This window comes from Solea senegalensis, linkage group LG10 (assembly GCF_019176455.1).
Source record: "Solea senegalensis isolate Sse05_10M linkage group LG10, IFAPA_SoseM_1, whole genome shotgun sequence".
NCBI lineage: Eukaryota > Metazoa > Chordata > Actinopteri > Pleuronectiformes > Soleidae > Solea > Solea senegalensis.
In genome coordinates this window covers 4189074-4204868 of record NC_058030.1, presented here as the reverse complement: position 1 = coordinate 4204868, position 15795 = coordinate 4189074, and the positions used below count along the sequence as shown (strand labels likewise).

General features: G+C 40.3%; 1 protein-coding gene across 4 annotated transcripts in view; it reads left to right on the top strand.

Annotated features, from left to right (window-relative positions):
* Positions 1-15795, top strand: part of LOC122775625 (FERM domain-containing protein 5) — a 67935-nt gene that overhangs the window by 43578 nt on the left and 8562 nt on the right. For 3 of the 4 annotated variants that reach the window (XM_044035666.1, XM_044035663.1, XM_044035667.1), the window contains exons 2-10: positions 5868-5972; positions 6791-6833; positions 7145-7223; positions 10288-10385; positions 11138-11261; positions 12168-12255; positions 12386-12474; positions 13242-13305; positions 14044-14135. In XM_044035666.1, the coding sequence (XP_043891601.1) occupies positions 5868-5972; positions 6791-6833; positions 7145-7223; positions 10288-10385; positions 11138-11261; positions 12168-12255; positions 12386-12474; positions 13242-13305; positions 14044-14135 (782 nt within the window). The remainder of the gene's footprint in view (positions 1-5867; positions 5973-6790; positions 6834-7144; positions 7224-10287; positions 10386-11137; positions 11262-12167; positions 12256-12385; positions 12475-13241; positions 13306-14043; positions 14136-15795) is intronic. The other variant, XM_044035665.1, reaches the window with a different exon arrangement.

The window sequence follows — 15795 nt, the reverse complement described above, 5'->3', positions numbered from 1 at the left end:
GTTGTGAAAACCATTTCAAGTGAAGTGTATTGACTTTTTATACACTGTCAATACCACAGTAAACAAACCAGGAGGCTGTTGTTTCACTGTCAAGATGCCAGGGCAATGATGTGAAAGTATTCTTTTTAAAAAGAAATGATCACTGCCTCTTCATGTTTAGTTCTGACTCAAGGCAGACTGGAGTGTTTGTAATTTAGCAGGAAAGCACCAGAAAAAGTAGGTTTGTTTTTGTGCTTTGTAATCCAGCAGAATGCACAGTCCAGCACTAAATGTGCTCACACAGCCATGTTGGCAGGAGACTTTAAATTCACAGAGACCAAGTTCTACATCACAGAACCATTCCATATCTGTGAAAGGTTGGATGGTAACAATCAGAGTGGAATTACTCTTATTGCTGACTAAATTGCTGACAAACCTTCTCTCATCCTACTCCAGAGAACTTTGTATGTTCCAATAAAAAGTGTGTAAAATGATAGATATTAATTAGTGTTGGCTTCTGTACCTGATGTGAATTGATCACAAACACAAGCAGAATCAGTTTCCCGTGGATTCTCATCGATCTGTCTTCTATGCTTGCGTTGAGCATGTTTTATGACCACCCCTGCCGTCTCATAGGATCTGTGAAGGTCCATGTTTGGTTGTTTCCGACAGTTTTGTCTCAACAGCTTACCGAGTGAGGAAGGTGTGTTGTGTTGTTATTTCATTTTATTGTATGTGTGTGTCATGAATGGATCGTGACCACTCATTGCTGTTTGATGCGCATTCTGCTGCCAAAGCTCTCCCAATAAAGCTCAAATGTACAAAGGAGACAATTCCCATGATCCTATGCTGCTTCCTGACTTTATCAAACTCTGTCTTTGTTTTATTGTTTCTAATGAGAGACCCATAGTGTCAAAAATAACATAGTGAGTGTTTTAAAGACTCAAAGGATCCATGAAACAACATACTTGAACAAATGTTTTATTTGTATATGGTTTTATCTTGTAGTTTGGTGAAGCAGACTTAATTTTACAGCGTAAATTGTAAAATAAACGTATAAGAAGAGCTTCATATTAAATGTAGGTGGCAGTAGGTTGGCCTTTGTGTGCTCTCTATCCCAGCTGAAGTAGCAGGGTCATAACTTGAGCTCTGCACATGTTGGTCATGAAACAGCATCAGTCTGACTCATTAACCAGCTCGATCTCTCTGCTTATGAATCCAAAGAAATCACCTCAGGGCTTTGGGTACCTTTAGCTTTACATCACCGTACACACACAGTCACTGATGTCATGTTTCCACTCGTCTCACTGTAAAGTGATATTATCTTTTATTAATGGTCTGTGCTCCTGGGTTGACATGGAGACCATTTCAATGATTAATCTGAAGGGAAAGTGCCCATTGTACAGTGGGGGGCTCAGTAGGAAGCAGGAAAACGAGTGTGACGTTTTGACTCAAAAGCATCGTTTTAATTAGTGTCTGGTTGTTGGCAGCACTCCAGGAAGCCGTGTGTAAAGTCAAATGTTCACATCAAATCTGGACTTGATTATAGGATGACATAGTATTTAAAGGCGACATAGAATGCTTGTATCACACATATATGTTAGTTATGGAGGTCTACTTACATATATTAACTTGTTTTCATGGTTAAAAACCTCCTAATCGCTGCAAACGAGCCGATCAAAATATCTCCTCACTGACACTCTTGTCAGCCGCGCTGTTTCAGACCAAAACCACACCCCCAGAACGTGGACTGTGTTGTGATTGGCCAGCCAACGAGAGCTTTCCTACTGTCCTGTGATTGGCCAGGTACCTGGAAATGACGTAATAGATAGGCCAGCTCTCAGATACACAGCTCCCCCTCTGGCACGGTGGATGCTCTGCATCTCAGCAGCTACAACGAGAGTAGTTCTTCTTCTTCTGCGGTTGAATGTACGCAACCGGATGTGCCCGGACTAGTGCCCGCACCAGGAGGCGCTACGGTGGTGAGGATTTCTAATGACGACATCAAATTAAGGAAGTGCCGATCCGCTTCGCATAGCCCAGGAAAACAATACAACACTATTTTCTTAGCAGTGGCTGAATTGTTTGTTCTGAAACTTTAGGGTTTCATAAACGAGGTAATGACGCAGATACACACCCACAAACGCAGCGTTAATTGGAGCTTCCGGTCTATGTGGCCTTTAAAATAATTTGTGTTTTCTTCCAAATTTCTTCTAAGTACATTTGTTTATGGAGACATGAAGGGTTCAACATCAGTGTAACATTTAGGAGAATAAATTGGCAAACATTAAATGTATTACCCATAAGTGTATAATCACAGCCTTAAGATGAGCCCTTTATACATACTTTAGTTGCTCAAAAGGACAAATGTGTGTTTCATGTTCTGAACCAAAACCTTACTATGCAAACAAAGAAGACTGGCTTCCATTCTGGTTTGCAAAGGCCACAGTAGTTCCCTCACATGCCTGGGAAAGGGAGCTATCAGGAGGAGTCCTTTTTTGGTTTCAGTCTTACCATTCCTCTGTAACACATTTTACACACTGGATACTGTGGTTGCTTCACAGAATTATTGTTTGAGTTTTTGAGTTCTTAAACTGGTGCCATCCTGTGTGACCCAGTTTTCCCTGCAAGGGTTTTCTTCTGATGTGAAGAATATGTGTCTCTGCATCTTGGCCATTGCGCCCTCATGACCCTTACTGAATAAGGAGTACAATTACAGTAATTACCAGAAATTAGGTCGCTTCTTTGATTTTTTTTAAAATGCTATAAAGCATTAACGTGCAGTCCTTTTTCTGTCACATATTTATCGTACACAATCACATGCTGCAGACACATTCAACAGGAAGCGTCATGCCTAGGGACAAACCACTATGTCCTTGCAGTTGAAAGAGCTCTAACACTGAGCCATTGTTGCCCGTTCATATTAGAGAACAAGAACAAATACACATCAAATCAAAAATACACATATAATACACAAAAACAATGCAATTAGCATAATCGCAAAGGCTACAGCGTAGCATATGCTGTATGTTATGCAACACATATGACCGAGGGATTAGTCATTACTGTTAATGGATTTTATGAAGGTTATCCGTATCCTTAAATTATCATCCTTGCATCAGATAAGGCTCTATCATTTATTTGACAGGAATACTGATCTCAAAGATTGACTTGAGAAAAATCACATTATATAATTATTTAAATCAGATTAATAGAAAGTTTTTGTTGTATTGGTTATTAGATCCATTCATCCACATTTGAGGCTTGCTGATGCATAGTTGCAAGGAGATTACAGAAGGTTTAATATTAAATACCATTTATTCAACAGAGCAGAACGGTCACCTTTTTTTTTCTTTTAAACTCCTTCCACCCCAGGTTAAAACTAACAAAACCCTTGGTAAGCCTGCCATGGCTCCTGTTTGGGCTTGTATTAAGATGCCAATCTAGGCAAGGAAATAGTTCATTATGATTAATTAGAAATTTTCAGGACATCCTTTCACTGCAACAATCACCTCAATCTTTGTAATTAGAAAGACTAGTGTGTGTGGGGGTTAATGCAGCTGTTCTCAATGTGAGGCAGAGATGGAGGTGGGGGGGGCAATGAGGAGTAAGAGGAGGGTGGAGGGGCGGGGGGTAGATGGTGGGAGTGTTGTTGAATACTAACAAACTTGCTCTTTCTTTCTATGCAACAAAAGAACAGATGTCCTTTCTGCCTGAGCCTGTCGTCCCCTTACAGAACATTTTTTTTTTATTCAAATATATGTTTTGCTTTGTTGCCTCCTGTGGCTGCCCGTAGTAGCTGTTCTCATAAATCAGAAGGAAAAATCATGCTTTATACATTATATATATGTATGTATATGTATATACACTCTATATATAAATATATGTATATACCTTTTTATACCTTTTTAACCCACTGAATGGATTATTTATAAAAACATTACTACTGTATGCAGCAGTATGCAATTTAAATACAAACTTGTGTCCAGTATTATATACAATCATTACAAGAAAACCTATATAACAAATATGATGATACTAACATTTAGCATTTATCCTCATGCATATACTCCAGAAAAGGTGTTGAGGTCTTAATAAAACACTGAATGTGAAGTATTACTTTCCTACTCACTCTGAGCACTCAGAGCAAATCTCATACTGGGGGTTTGATCACGCCAAAGAATCACGGCAGTAAAGAGACAAGCCCAGAATTGACAGGACTTTGTCGTAATGAAGAGCCTGTTATCGCCAGGCTCGGTAATGACATGGAGGAGAGCTGCTGCCACTGACACTTTTACTGCTGTCATAGGGCAGAGGAGCACAGAGAGGGAGATGGAGAGAGGGAGAGACGGAGTGACCTCCTCATAAGTCATTACGAGGACTGAGACCTGAGTGGTTGTCACACTGAACTAACATGTGATTCAGAAATCGTGCTCAGAAATGCTTTGTTCTGGGGCTGGAAAATAATTAAATAGTTGTTACAATGTTACTGTAATTTATTCTGCAATGGAGTAATGTTTCCATATGGAGGTGGTAGGGGAGGGGAAGGGTTAGGGTTGGGTAGAGAGACAAACCAAACCAAATTTTTTTGTGACTGGGTAGATTCTGTCCAAAAATATAATGGGAACATACTTTGGTGATCGCCTACCCTTCACAAAAAATTCACAGATTGATCTGAGGGGACGTTTGGGTGACAACTTGTTCTATGGTAGAATACCTGGTCCTATAGGCAAACCCAAATTCCCCTCAAATCTGATTAGTTTTAAAAGAGTTTTGCCGATTATAAGATAGGGACATTTTTATTGAAAATGTTACCTACTGTTAAACTAGTGCAACACAACTTTTTTTTATTTTAGTACACTGTCAAGACTTTAAATCTAAACTATCATATTCTGTATAAACCCCCCCACAATAAATTATGTTTCAACAAACTGATTTCTTAACTAAGTGGTTTGTTCCAGTGGGGCTAAAAGCCATCAGACAAACAGAGGAGTGTTAGCAAACAACATGTGTGAATGAGTACTTGCAATCCCTCCACCAGTCAGCAGGGGCACTGCTGAGGAACACTCACACACCTGCAGATCCCCTCTCTGCAAAAATTTAAATTAAAATCATCAGAGTCAGAGTCTAATTTTAGCATGATTTAACATAATTTAACATGATTAAAGCATGAAAAATGAAAAATGTCCCCTGTTAGCGTGGAGGTCCCCTGTTAGTGGATGTGTAACGATGCCGATGTCCACTGTGGTTAGTTTTACCCAGACAAGTTCTGTTTTTTTTAACATCTAACATAAATACAGATATTGAAATAGTGATGTAATATTTGTAATAACTATGACAAATAACGACTGACTGTGTGAGACGGGGTTGGAGCGGCTGTATCTTGAAGTATCTTCTGCGATTCATATTATTTTATTACTTAATTTATTTCGGTACTGTGACTGGCTTGTAGTTTTTGTTTGTTTTATGCAGAATACAGTTCAGAGTATGTGACCCCACCGGTTATATACGGACTCAGATTTCTTTTTTGACACAGGAGGGATTGTCCCGGCTTCTCTCTCTCCTATTATATACACACACTTGCTTCTCAAATGGAAGCTTCCTCGTCACTTGTGAGATGCCAGCATATTTAATCCACCCTCTCTCTTTGAGCGCTACTTTTAGCCATGGATGGGATTTACAGTATATTCCAGACTCTTCAGATTCCTCAGTGGATTAATATTGGATGAATCTGTGACATATCTGCAGCGGGGATTAAGACAAATCTGACACACATTCTGCTTTATTTGTCATGTTGAGCCACAGGAATGTTCTCTTAGCCACAGTCTCACATATGATTGGTTGTTGTGTTCACGCCTGTTAAATATATACCCTCTCTTCATTTTCAGCGGGATGCAAAGGGACAGTATCTGTTCGACCTCATCTGCCACCACCTCAACCTGCTTGAAAAAGACTATTTTGGCATCAGATATGTGGATCCTGACAAACAGCGGGTAAGTGTCACGACAGTAACTGTGAGTCTTTTATTATATCATTTATTTACCGTCATGATATTCAGGCCACCTGGATTTATATTGATTTTATGGCTGTAGAATTGTCCAAAAAAATGTTCAATGAGTGAGTGCTTCTACCCCTTTTTCCAAGATCACTTTTACTATTACAGTGGCTTTTGCTTCCAGAAAGGGTAATAAAACACACAAAAAACACATGCTGTAGCTGGTTTGTCCAGTGGGGCTGCCGTAGAAACATGGGGGGAGCTTTAAGTGCATATAAAAAGGTTTATGTATATTTAACTCTTACTGTACCAATAAAGCCTGCTAAATGTCACACCCATGACACATTCATTTTCTCATGCTTTTCTGTATTCCTTAATTTAATCATAACAGACATAGATAGATAGATAGATAGATAGATAGATAGATAGATTATTCATCAAATTCAGGCAGGTCTAAGTTAAAATGCCATATAAAAATCACATGCTTTTCTGTACTACTTTAAAAATGGATTGCGTTTGATTTATTTGAAGACTGCGAGTGAGGCGGCGGACGGCGCAGAGTGAAATGTCGTGTTCCTAAACTTCCTGTTATTCACGCCGCCTTTCTCAGCTGCACTGCTCGATTCATGAAGTATACACACGTTTGCAGATCAAGCTGATGTCCTGCAGAAAAGTCATTCTATTTTGGGGGTCACGAAGCTGTGTCAGTAGTAACAGCCAACTGCAGCTGATATTCAAAGTGTCCAATGATGTTAAAAGGCTTGTTGGTTTTTCTCAGTAAAATCTTAATATTTCTGTTTCTTTTTTCTAATTTAGCACTGGTTGGAGTTCACCAAATCGATTGCAAAGCAAATGAAATGTAAGTAGTTTTAAGTGTTTGTTTATTTGCTTGTATGGATTTAAAACATTCTGGGAGTTTGAACAAAAAACACAAATAACAAACTTCTTCAGTTATATTTCTTTTTTTTTTTAAGAGTCTCAAACACCTGAAGTTGTTATATTTGAGTAACTCAGTACTATGCTACTTTATATATAATGAGTACTTCTTTTTTTATCATTATTATTATTATTATTTCTTTTCATACAGTAAGGCACGTTGCTGCTCATCATTTAAGTGTTCAATCTCCAGCTGAGTGTTTGATAAATGACGTGAATGTTTGTTTCCTGCAGCTCAGCCTCCGTTCACCATGTGTCTGAGAGTCAAGTTCTACCCCCCTGATCCTGCTTCTCTTAAAGAGGAAATCACTCGGTAGGAAAACAGAGAAATCCTCTGTTATTTCTTCTCTCTCTCTCTCACGTCTTGGTCAGTTCACCAGTTATGAAGAAAGACATGATTTGGTTTTCTTTTCATAAGGAGAGTTCCATCGTTTGACGCGCGACTGTGCAGGCTCTGAAAGTTTTAAACAATGTGTCTCTGCCTAAAACATTATACATGAGCCTCCATAATTGAAAAATGCGTAATGAGTACTTCACGGCCTAAAACATCAGCATAATTATTTAATAGAACACAGTTTGCAGGAGGAGAAGGAGGAGGAGGAGGAGGAGGAGTGAAGCAGGGAGGATGAGGTGTAAAACCTCCTCTCCAAAAGACAAAGGGTTGAAGCAACAACACGGTACATTTATCCATTTAGAATAAAATAAATGCCTGTTTTTTATGTGTAATTGTACCCATCTGTGCTTAAATTTTTCACATTTGTTTCTCTGTTTTTTCTTTAATTGCTTCACCATCTCACAAAAAATACCTCTATTTTTATATTTATATATATGTATACATATATATATATATCTATCTACATGTATATGATGCATTTAAATGCTAATTATCATGTTTTTAGTAAAGGAGACAAACTGAAGTGCAGTGAGTTCACACTGTTTTCACTGAGAGCCACCAGCTGGTTCATGATTGTATGGATAATTTACTGATTTATGCATCACTGACTGACCGGGGGAGCGCACTCCCTCTCCCTCCCTCTCTCTCTCTCTCCCTCCCTCTCTCTCGCTCTCGCTCCCTCTCTCTCTCACCCTCTGAGGTGTAATGACATGAATTGTGCTCCACATGTAGAATGTACATAATGAACAGATGAACAGAGCAGACAGATGAGATGGGGGGCAAAGGCCACTGGTTGTGAGTGGAGAGGCGGAGAAAGGAGAATGAAAAGGCTGAGTGTGTGTGTGTGTGGGGGGGGGGTGTCACACACAGAGGAAGCGAGAGTGGAGGGATGAGAGAGTGGTGGACACAGAGAGTGAGGGACAGGGTATATAATCATTCACACATATGAGGCTCGTTCTGTGTGTCGTCTCGTTGTAATTGCTTTGAACGTTTTACCTCATCTTTGTCGCGTTTGGCAAGTTCTAAAATCACGGATGGATCCTTTTTCGCGGCAGCCATTTTGACAGGTTGTTGTAGGAAAAGAACGATGGCTGAGTTCCATTTGGCTTCCTCAGTTCTTCAGGTACATGCTGGTCACATGGGCCTGACTAATACACGATCTGAACAGAGCCTTCTGGCACTTTTCCATTATACAGTTATAGCACTACTCAGCCCCTTCTTGCTTTGGTATTATATTATATTACTTCATAGTACCACGACTGCACGAAAGTGCAGATTTGTTCCCTGAATTGTTCCGTACTTCCTGCATAACTGGAGCACAGACTCTGTCAAACGGGTTGTGATTCGGCTCATGATCGCCTTTGTAAAGCCATAGTAAAAAATAATATTTCTTATAATATTAAAGCAGTTATACACTTATACAAACATTAGAATGGGTAGTATTTTCAATTTCTGCCCTGAAATTCTACATGTTGGACCTTCAGTGTCATATTGAATATAGTAAGTACCGTATTTTCCGCACTATAAGGCGCACCGGATTATAAGGCGCACCTTCAATGAATGGCCTATTTTAAAACTTTGTCCATATATAAGGCGCACTGCATTATAAGGGGCATAGAATAGACGCTACAGTAGAGGCTGGGGTTACGTTATGCATTCATTAGATGTAGCTGCGCTAAAGGGAATGTCAACAAAACAGTCAGATAGGTCAGTCAAACTTTATTTATAGATTACAAACCAGCGTTCTGACAACTCCGTTTACTCCCAACATGAATAAACAGCTGTTTTATGTGATGTGGTATTTCGTTTATCTTTTAACAACAGCAGGGTATAACATGTAGTGCAACATTTATATCACATAGTGGAGGGGAACTTTTCCTGGATTCAATAAACACGTAAAAAACAGTCTGATACTTTTACGGTAAATCAAACGTTAGTGCTATCACAATATAGTAACACTCGAAATAGTGCAAAGCAATAACAATATATAAATAACTCAACGTTGCTCAAACGTTAATGTCACACAACACAACACACAAAATAAACATGTAAAGCTCACTTTATCAAGTTATTCCTCATCCGCGAATCCCTCAAATTCTTCTTCTTCAGTGTCCGAATTAAACAGTTGGGCGAATACGGGATCCAACATGCCCGGCTCCGTCTCGTCCGGATTATACGGCGCACTGTCGGCTTTTGAGAAAATTTGAGGTTTTTAGGTGCGCCTTATAGTGCGGAAAATACGGTACTCTGTATTCCCTGGGTGTCTTTATATACGTCCCTTTACAAAGAAATTCAGGCTCTACTGCAGTATATCATCCATGAGCTCAGTGATGTGTCTTACAGTCGTCAGCATTAAATGGCTGTTGAATTATTACCCATTTATTCATCACGTCCTCAATAAGGGTTCGTTGAAAGCACTGCAGTGTGAGTGAAGTCCATGGTTAAGCTCTTTAATGCACATCATCTCCATACATGAGGTGCTTTTAGTGTTGGTGGGAAATGGCCTAGATACTGTACACTGTACTTCCTGTTTGCCAATCCCAAAGTCCTCAAGTCTAATACAAAATAATGAGTGTTATTTTTTTATTAGACTTTTTTGTTAGGTAGTTTCATTACCAAACAGAAGCTGTGTCTGTGTTAAGTTTCATTCCTGGGGAGCTGTTTGGTTGCATGAGTTTGAAACTAGGCTGGAGGCTTTAAGTGACGCTGCTACCACGTCAGTAGCAGCTTCTCCCTCGGGGCCTCCTTACCCTTATTTCCGCCTTAAAACAAAAACCCACTCATTTCGGCAAAAATCAAAAAGAAATATTCAAATATCTGCCGCGAAACATGAACTCAGCAGCGTTTGAGGGTTTTTAAATCGGGTGGTTTTGTCTTTCACGTCTCTTCTCTGGGGAAACTGTAACTGTACGAGCAGTTACAGTGAGTTCATGAACGTCATTCGTCTGACGTGGACATTTCTGTCTTTCCGTCCCTTCTGTAGATATCTTGTCTTCCTGCAAATCAAGAGGGACCTGTACCACGGTCGGCTCCTGTGTAAAACCTCGGACGCGGCCATGTTGGCTGCCCACATTCTTCAAGGTAACGCGAGCACGGATCACAGATGGATTTGTTCTGTGTCCACAGGCTCTGCTAATGTAGGTGATGGTTGTAATTTGTTACGCTGCAAGACATGAAAGCGCCGATTGTTGAGACTGATACGGACTCTAAAACCTGCGCCAAGTGAACTGTACTTTGTGGGATTATTAGTTCAATGGCTTTTCTTTAACAAGCAAGAAATCCTGAAAGCTCTTTTGAGAGTCTTGGAAGTTTGTTATCTGGCATCTTATTGTCAAACACACAAAGATACAGATCTAAACAAAACACACATGAAGAACGGTGACACAGCTAAGAGAAGAGCGCAGTGCTGGAGGGGGGGGGGTGGGGGGGCGGCGGCCTATGGAGGAGGAGAACCGGTGAACTGATGAATTAAAGATGTGCCGCGTGGTCAGCTCTTCCTCTCATTTGAGAGAGTGCAGTGTAATATAAAGCAGCACAGATACAGTTTTCACTGTCAGCTTGTTGGTATCACACAGGTGTATAACTGCAGCTATAAACAGATTATACATATATGTAAACCATACTTACAGTTACAGTTCTAACACGACTCCACTCGGCTTGACTCGACTCGTTAGTGATAGGACCTGGTACTTTTTAAGAACTGTAGATCAGTTAAAAAAGACCTGAAAACATGTGTCAATCTCCAGCAGTATTACACTATGATACACATCATTTTCAACATTCATTATTCATATTTTTGACGTCTGTTGATGTGTGTCCCTTTTTCCGTCCAGCTGAGATCGGTGATTACGACCCTGGGAAGCATCCCGAAGGCTATAGCTCCAAATTCCAGTTTTTTCCGAAACATTCCGAGAGGCTGGAGCGGCGGATCGCCGACATACACAAGACAGAGCTGATGTAAGCGTCACTTTCCTCTTCTCCGTGTCACGTTTGTACACACTGAGCCAGAGCTCAGTCTCTCCGTTCCTTTTTTCCTTTTTTGTGCAGATCGGTAAAAAAAAAGAAAACACTGCCTTCTCCAGTGTTCGCTCAGATCTCAGTCAGTTTGTCTTGAGTTCATAGTCGGCCCTTTATTTGGACATTTATTAGTGCCGGGCTCATGCGCTGGCTTTAACTGGAGGAGCAGCAGAGCACGATGTTGACAGTGATTTGATAAAGCAGGTCGATGCTCACACACACACACACACACACACACACATGCTCTACTGAGCTTATTAAACATTCAACCGCTGATCTGTTCAACTGTGATTTTCCATTTAAAACAAAAATGTTTAATCCTTACAGTGATTGACAGGACATGCAGTCAAATATCAAATCGAATGTTAATGCTGTGCAAGCAGAATGACAAACAGCATGGGACTCTGCTGCCCACTAGTGGTGACTTGTGTCCTTACTGTATATTGTTGAAGCTCATCATAAGAGTCATATTTCCATGTTACTACTACGTTGTGATTTCTCACAGAACGCTGTCTCTTACATGTTTAAACCTTTACATGGACACAGGTGTTGTTGGTTTGTCTGTTTTGTAATTAACATATTAGATAGTGGCAATAACAGATATAACTGGGAGAGAGCAGAGGCAGTTAGTGATCTTATTCCTCCTTTATTGCAAAATGCACAAATGTGTCATCTGCAGTGTATATTAATTGTATATGTCATTAATGTGACGTGTTGTTCTTAAATTAGCTTGTGAAGACAAGGTTCCACATTTCTGGAAAAGAAATAAATAACATGATTTTCAATTTATGGATTGTTGGTATTTGTGTTATTACTAAGAGGCATTGCGTCGTTTCTCTCCCTCAGTGGACAAACACCTGAAACATCGGAGAGGAACTTCCTGCAGAAAGCTCAGATGTTGGAGACGTATGGCGTCGATCCACATCCATGCAAGGTTCTTCAGGCTCTGCACTTTTACATTTAGACATTCCAAACACAATCCATATGTATCTACATATATATATATAATGTCCTACATATTCAAATTAATCATTATTCTAAAAGGCGTGTTTTGTGACTCTCAGGACGTTTCTGGGAATCCAGCTTTCCTCGCCTTCACTCCGTTCGGTTTCGTGGTGCTTCAGGGAAACAGGAGAGTTCACTTTCTCAAATGGTGAGCCAAAAAAAACCAAAAAACGTTGAACCTTTGTTGTTTTTTCAGTGTTGTAAATAGACAAAAAAAACGCTGCAGCGCTGGCCTGGATTCTGCCTGAATTTGACGTATGTGCTCTACATGCAGAGCATGTGCACGACAGCTGGTTTCACACTCGCTGGCAACAAACATCCAACATCGGCATCGACCTGTGACGAGATCTGAGGTCTAATGTGTGCACAGGCCTCTCATTAGTCCAGATGCATGCACAGCTTCTTGATTGTGAATATTTTCTGGTTTGTCTACATTTTTCTGACATTTTATGGACCAAACAACTAATGGATTCACCTGGAAAATGAATCAATGATGGAGATAATCATGAGTTACAGTACTATAATACCATGGTTTGGTATAAAAGAGCCTCTGAATTCGGCGAGACGCTCCGTTGTCGCATTAAAAACACATGCATCATAACACTTCACTATTACATTTGCCTGTTTGCTTTGAACTGAGCAGGTTACAGTTACATAATAAGGACAGACATATTATATTTGCCTCCGCATTCATAATGGGTTTGTTTGTTTGCCTTGGGCAGCGCTCATGTTTCCCCTTGTTCTCCGTCGCCCGCCCGCGCCCGCTGGGAATGTTATTCTTTATTTGTTATGTCAGACAAATAGAGACGTCGTCTGCGGCTGTTTATGCAATTTTAAAGCGGCTGTCATGAATATTTAAAGAGCCCCCCGCTGTGTGTGTGACTGATAACTGTTGCCGCTCTCTGTCCCGCACAGGAACGAGGTGACCAAGCTGAAGTTTGAGGGGAAGACGTTCCACGTATATGCAAATCAGAGGGAGGTGAGAGCATGAAGTGTCGGATTCTGATACAATATTACATTTACCAACCGTCCATAACCAGCCATTTAAAAAAAGATTATGTTCCAACTGTGTAACAGATCATCTGATCATATATAAAAGATAAAAAGCACAAAATGCTGTTGCTGCTGTTTTTGTTCACGTTTGATGCAAACCAGTGGTCACCTGCAAGCAGGAACCTCTTCTCGCTCCTATGTGCCACGTTTTATTACGTCTTTTTCCTCCCAACGGGAACATAATCTACAACATTGACATCGTGTTCTCTTGAAGAAGATCTGAAAGTAGTGATTGTGAGCTTTAACTCCACAGGAAAGTGTTTACTGATGAGAATTGGACTAATTTTCCCACCATGTCATTTTTGACATGGTTGCCCCCCTAGTGGTCATTCAGTATATATATTTTTTTTCCTGTTTGGCTTCAGCGGAGAATCTGGCAGGTTACCTCCATATAACCCAATCTGATCATTAGCTGTACATGCTTGTCTATAAATGTGACGGACTCAATGATATGATATTTTTGATATTTCTTTTCCACGTAAATTAGATCTTCTTTGTAAAAATGTTCGCCACAGAGCTGAAATCCAAAAATGTGTAAATATTACAGGGTTTAGTGAAGAGATGCTCTATGCTGCTGTAAAAGTACATTATACAGATATTATACAGCCGTCACAGTCACAGTGTGTTATATTGTCCTGCGCGCTCTCTCATTTTTAACGTGCAGGACAAAAAGATCATCCTGACGTACTTCGCTCCCACTCCTGAGGCATGCAAGCACCTGTGGAAATGCGGCGTGGAGAACCAAGCTTTCTACAAGTGAGTACACAGATGTCATTTCTTCTCCGGCGCAAAGTTTAGGTTTAATTTGTTTTTTTTATACACACGGATCAATTGGGTCCCACAGAAAACGCCACTCTTTTGTTTTCCTGTGTACGATGATGTCATAGCCCCACCTCTTTCTTGCTGTTAACATTTACTGTTCCTCTTCTTGTGTTTGGGGTTTGTACACTGTGCTCTCACCACGTCTTCCTCTCTGTTTTTGGTGCATTGCTGCAGCGGCGTTACAGCGCCACATATAGGTCTTCTCTATGTATTCTGCTGGATTTAGAGCCAATTTGTGTCTATGAAGACATTTTTAAGAACCAAGAGGAAAAATATCATGTCGCGAAAGTTCTGTTTCCATGTGGATAGAGCCGTATTTGGCTCTGAGCGTCGTCGTCGTCGTGGTGCAGGTAACTGTCCCTGCACCCCGGCGTCCTTAAAAGCCCTTCCCTCTGGGTCGTTCATCAGCGGGAGAACAAGGTGCACGCTGCTGCTGACCTTTATTGAGCGTGAGTGTGCACGAGCACGAGACTGCAGGCACTTCACTGCTTCCCTCTGAGATATGGCACCGCCGTCTCCGCTGTGAGTAATAGTAGCACTTCGCCTCTGATCTCGACGAGTCACGAGAAAAGGTGATAAAAAGGAAAAAAAAAAAACAGCAGCAGCAGCGTGAGTTCAGAGCGATGAGGTAATCACACCCAGACGAGGAGAGAGTGCACGTTCGTATCGTGTGACCTTTCAATGACTCTGGAGTGGCAGACTGATAATGATTATTTTTTTTATTATCTTCCTTATTAAGATCTGAGTGTAATAATAATATTAATGATAAAGCACCTGGACCATAAAGAGAGGTGCTGTGGTGGAAATATTTCAGGGAAAGCACACACATACGATCCCTTGAAAGCAAAAATGAAGCATTAAACATTAATGTCTCACTTACTGTTCTAGTATCAACATATTGAATACTGTACGCAGCTGCGCCTATAGTAAGGATATGCATAATTTAACAGGAGGGGATTTGATCCTGGTTTTATTGTTGGTATTCGGGAAGCTGGCAGGAGGATTACATACACATTATGTATATATATATATATGTATATATATATATATATATACATATACAGTATATATGTATACATATTGACATCCTTGACTTCATTTTTCTTGCTAGAAGACAATTTTCTCCAAGAATAAATTCAGTTTTTTCTTTAATGAATATGAATGAAATATTTTTTCCTAATCTATACAAAAACAAATAAAAGATAAAAATAGCTGTTTAATAAATGTTTTCTTTAGATTGTGCTTTTAGTTCTCTCTGGTTTTCAGGTCCTTTTCCTTGTGTGCTCCCTGTTGATTGTCTGCCCCGCCCTAATGACTTTCACCTGTGTCTTGTTCGTCTCACCTGCGTTTGATTTTCCCTGCTGCTTGTATTTAGTCTCTGAATATTGATTCTATCACGTCATGTTTCAGTCTGGTCTGTTGCCGTGGTTTTCATGTGTTCCTGGGGTTTATTGCACAAAAGTAGAATTCAGATATCCTACTACTAACTTCATCCGTTGCGTGAACGTCAAACCAGGATGAGAAGGCACGGCTTGGTCAAGGTGTAATCCTAGTTTCGTGCAATAGGCCCCTGTTCTGCTCAGTGTTTCTTCGT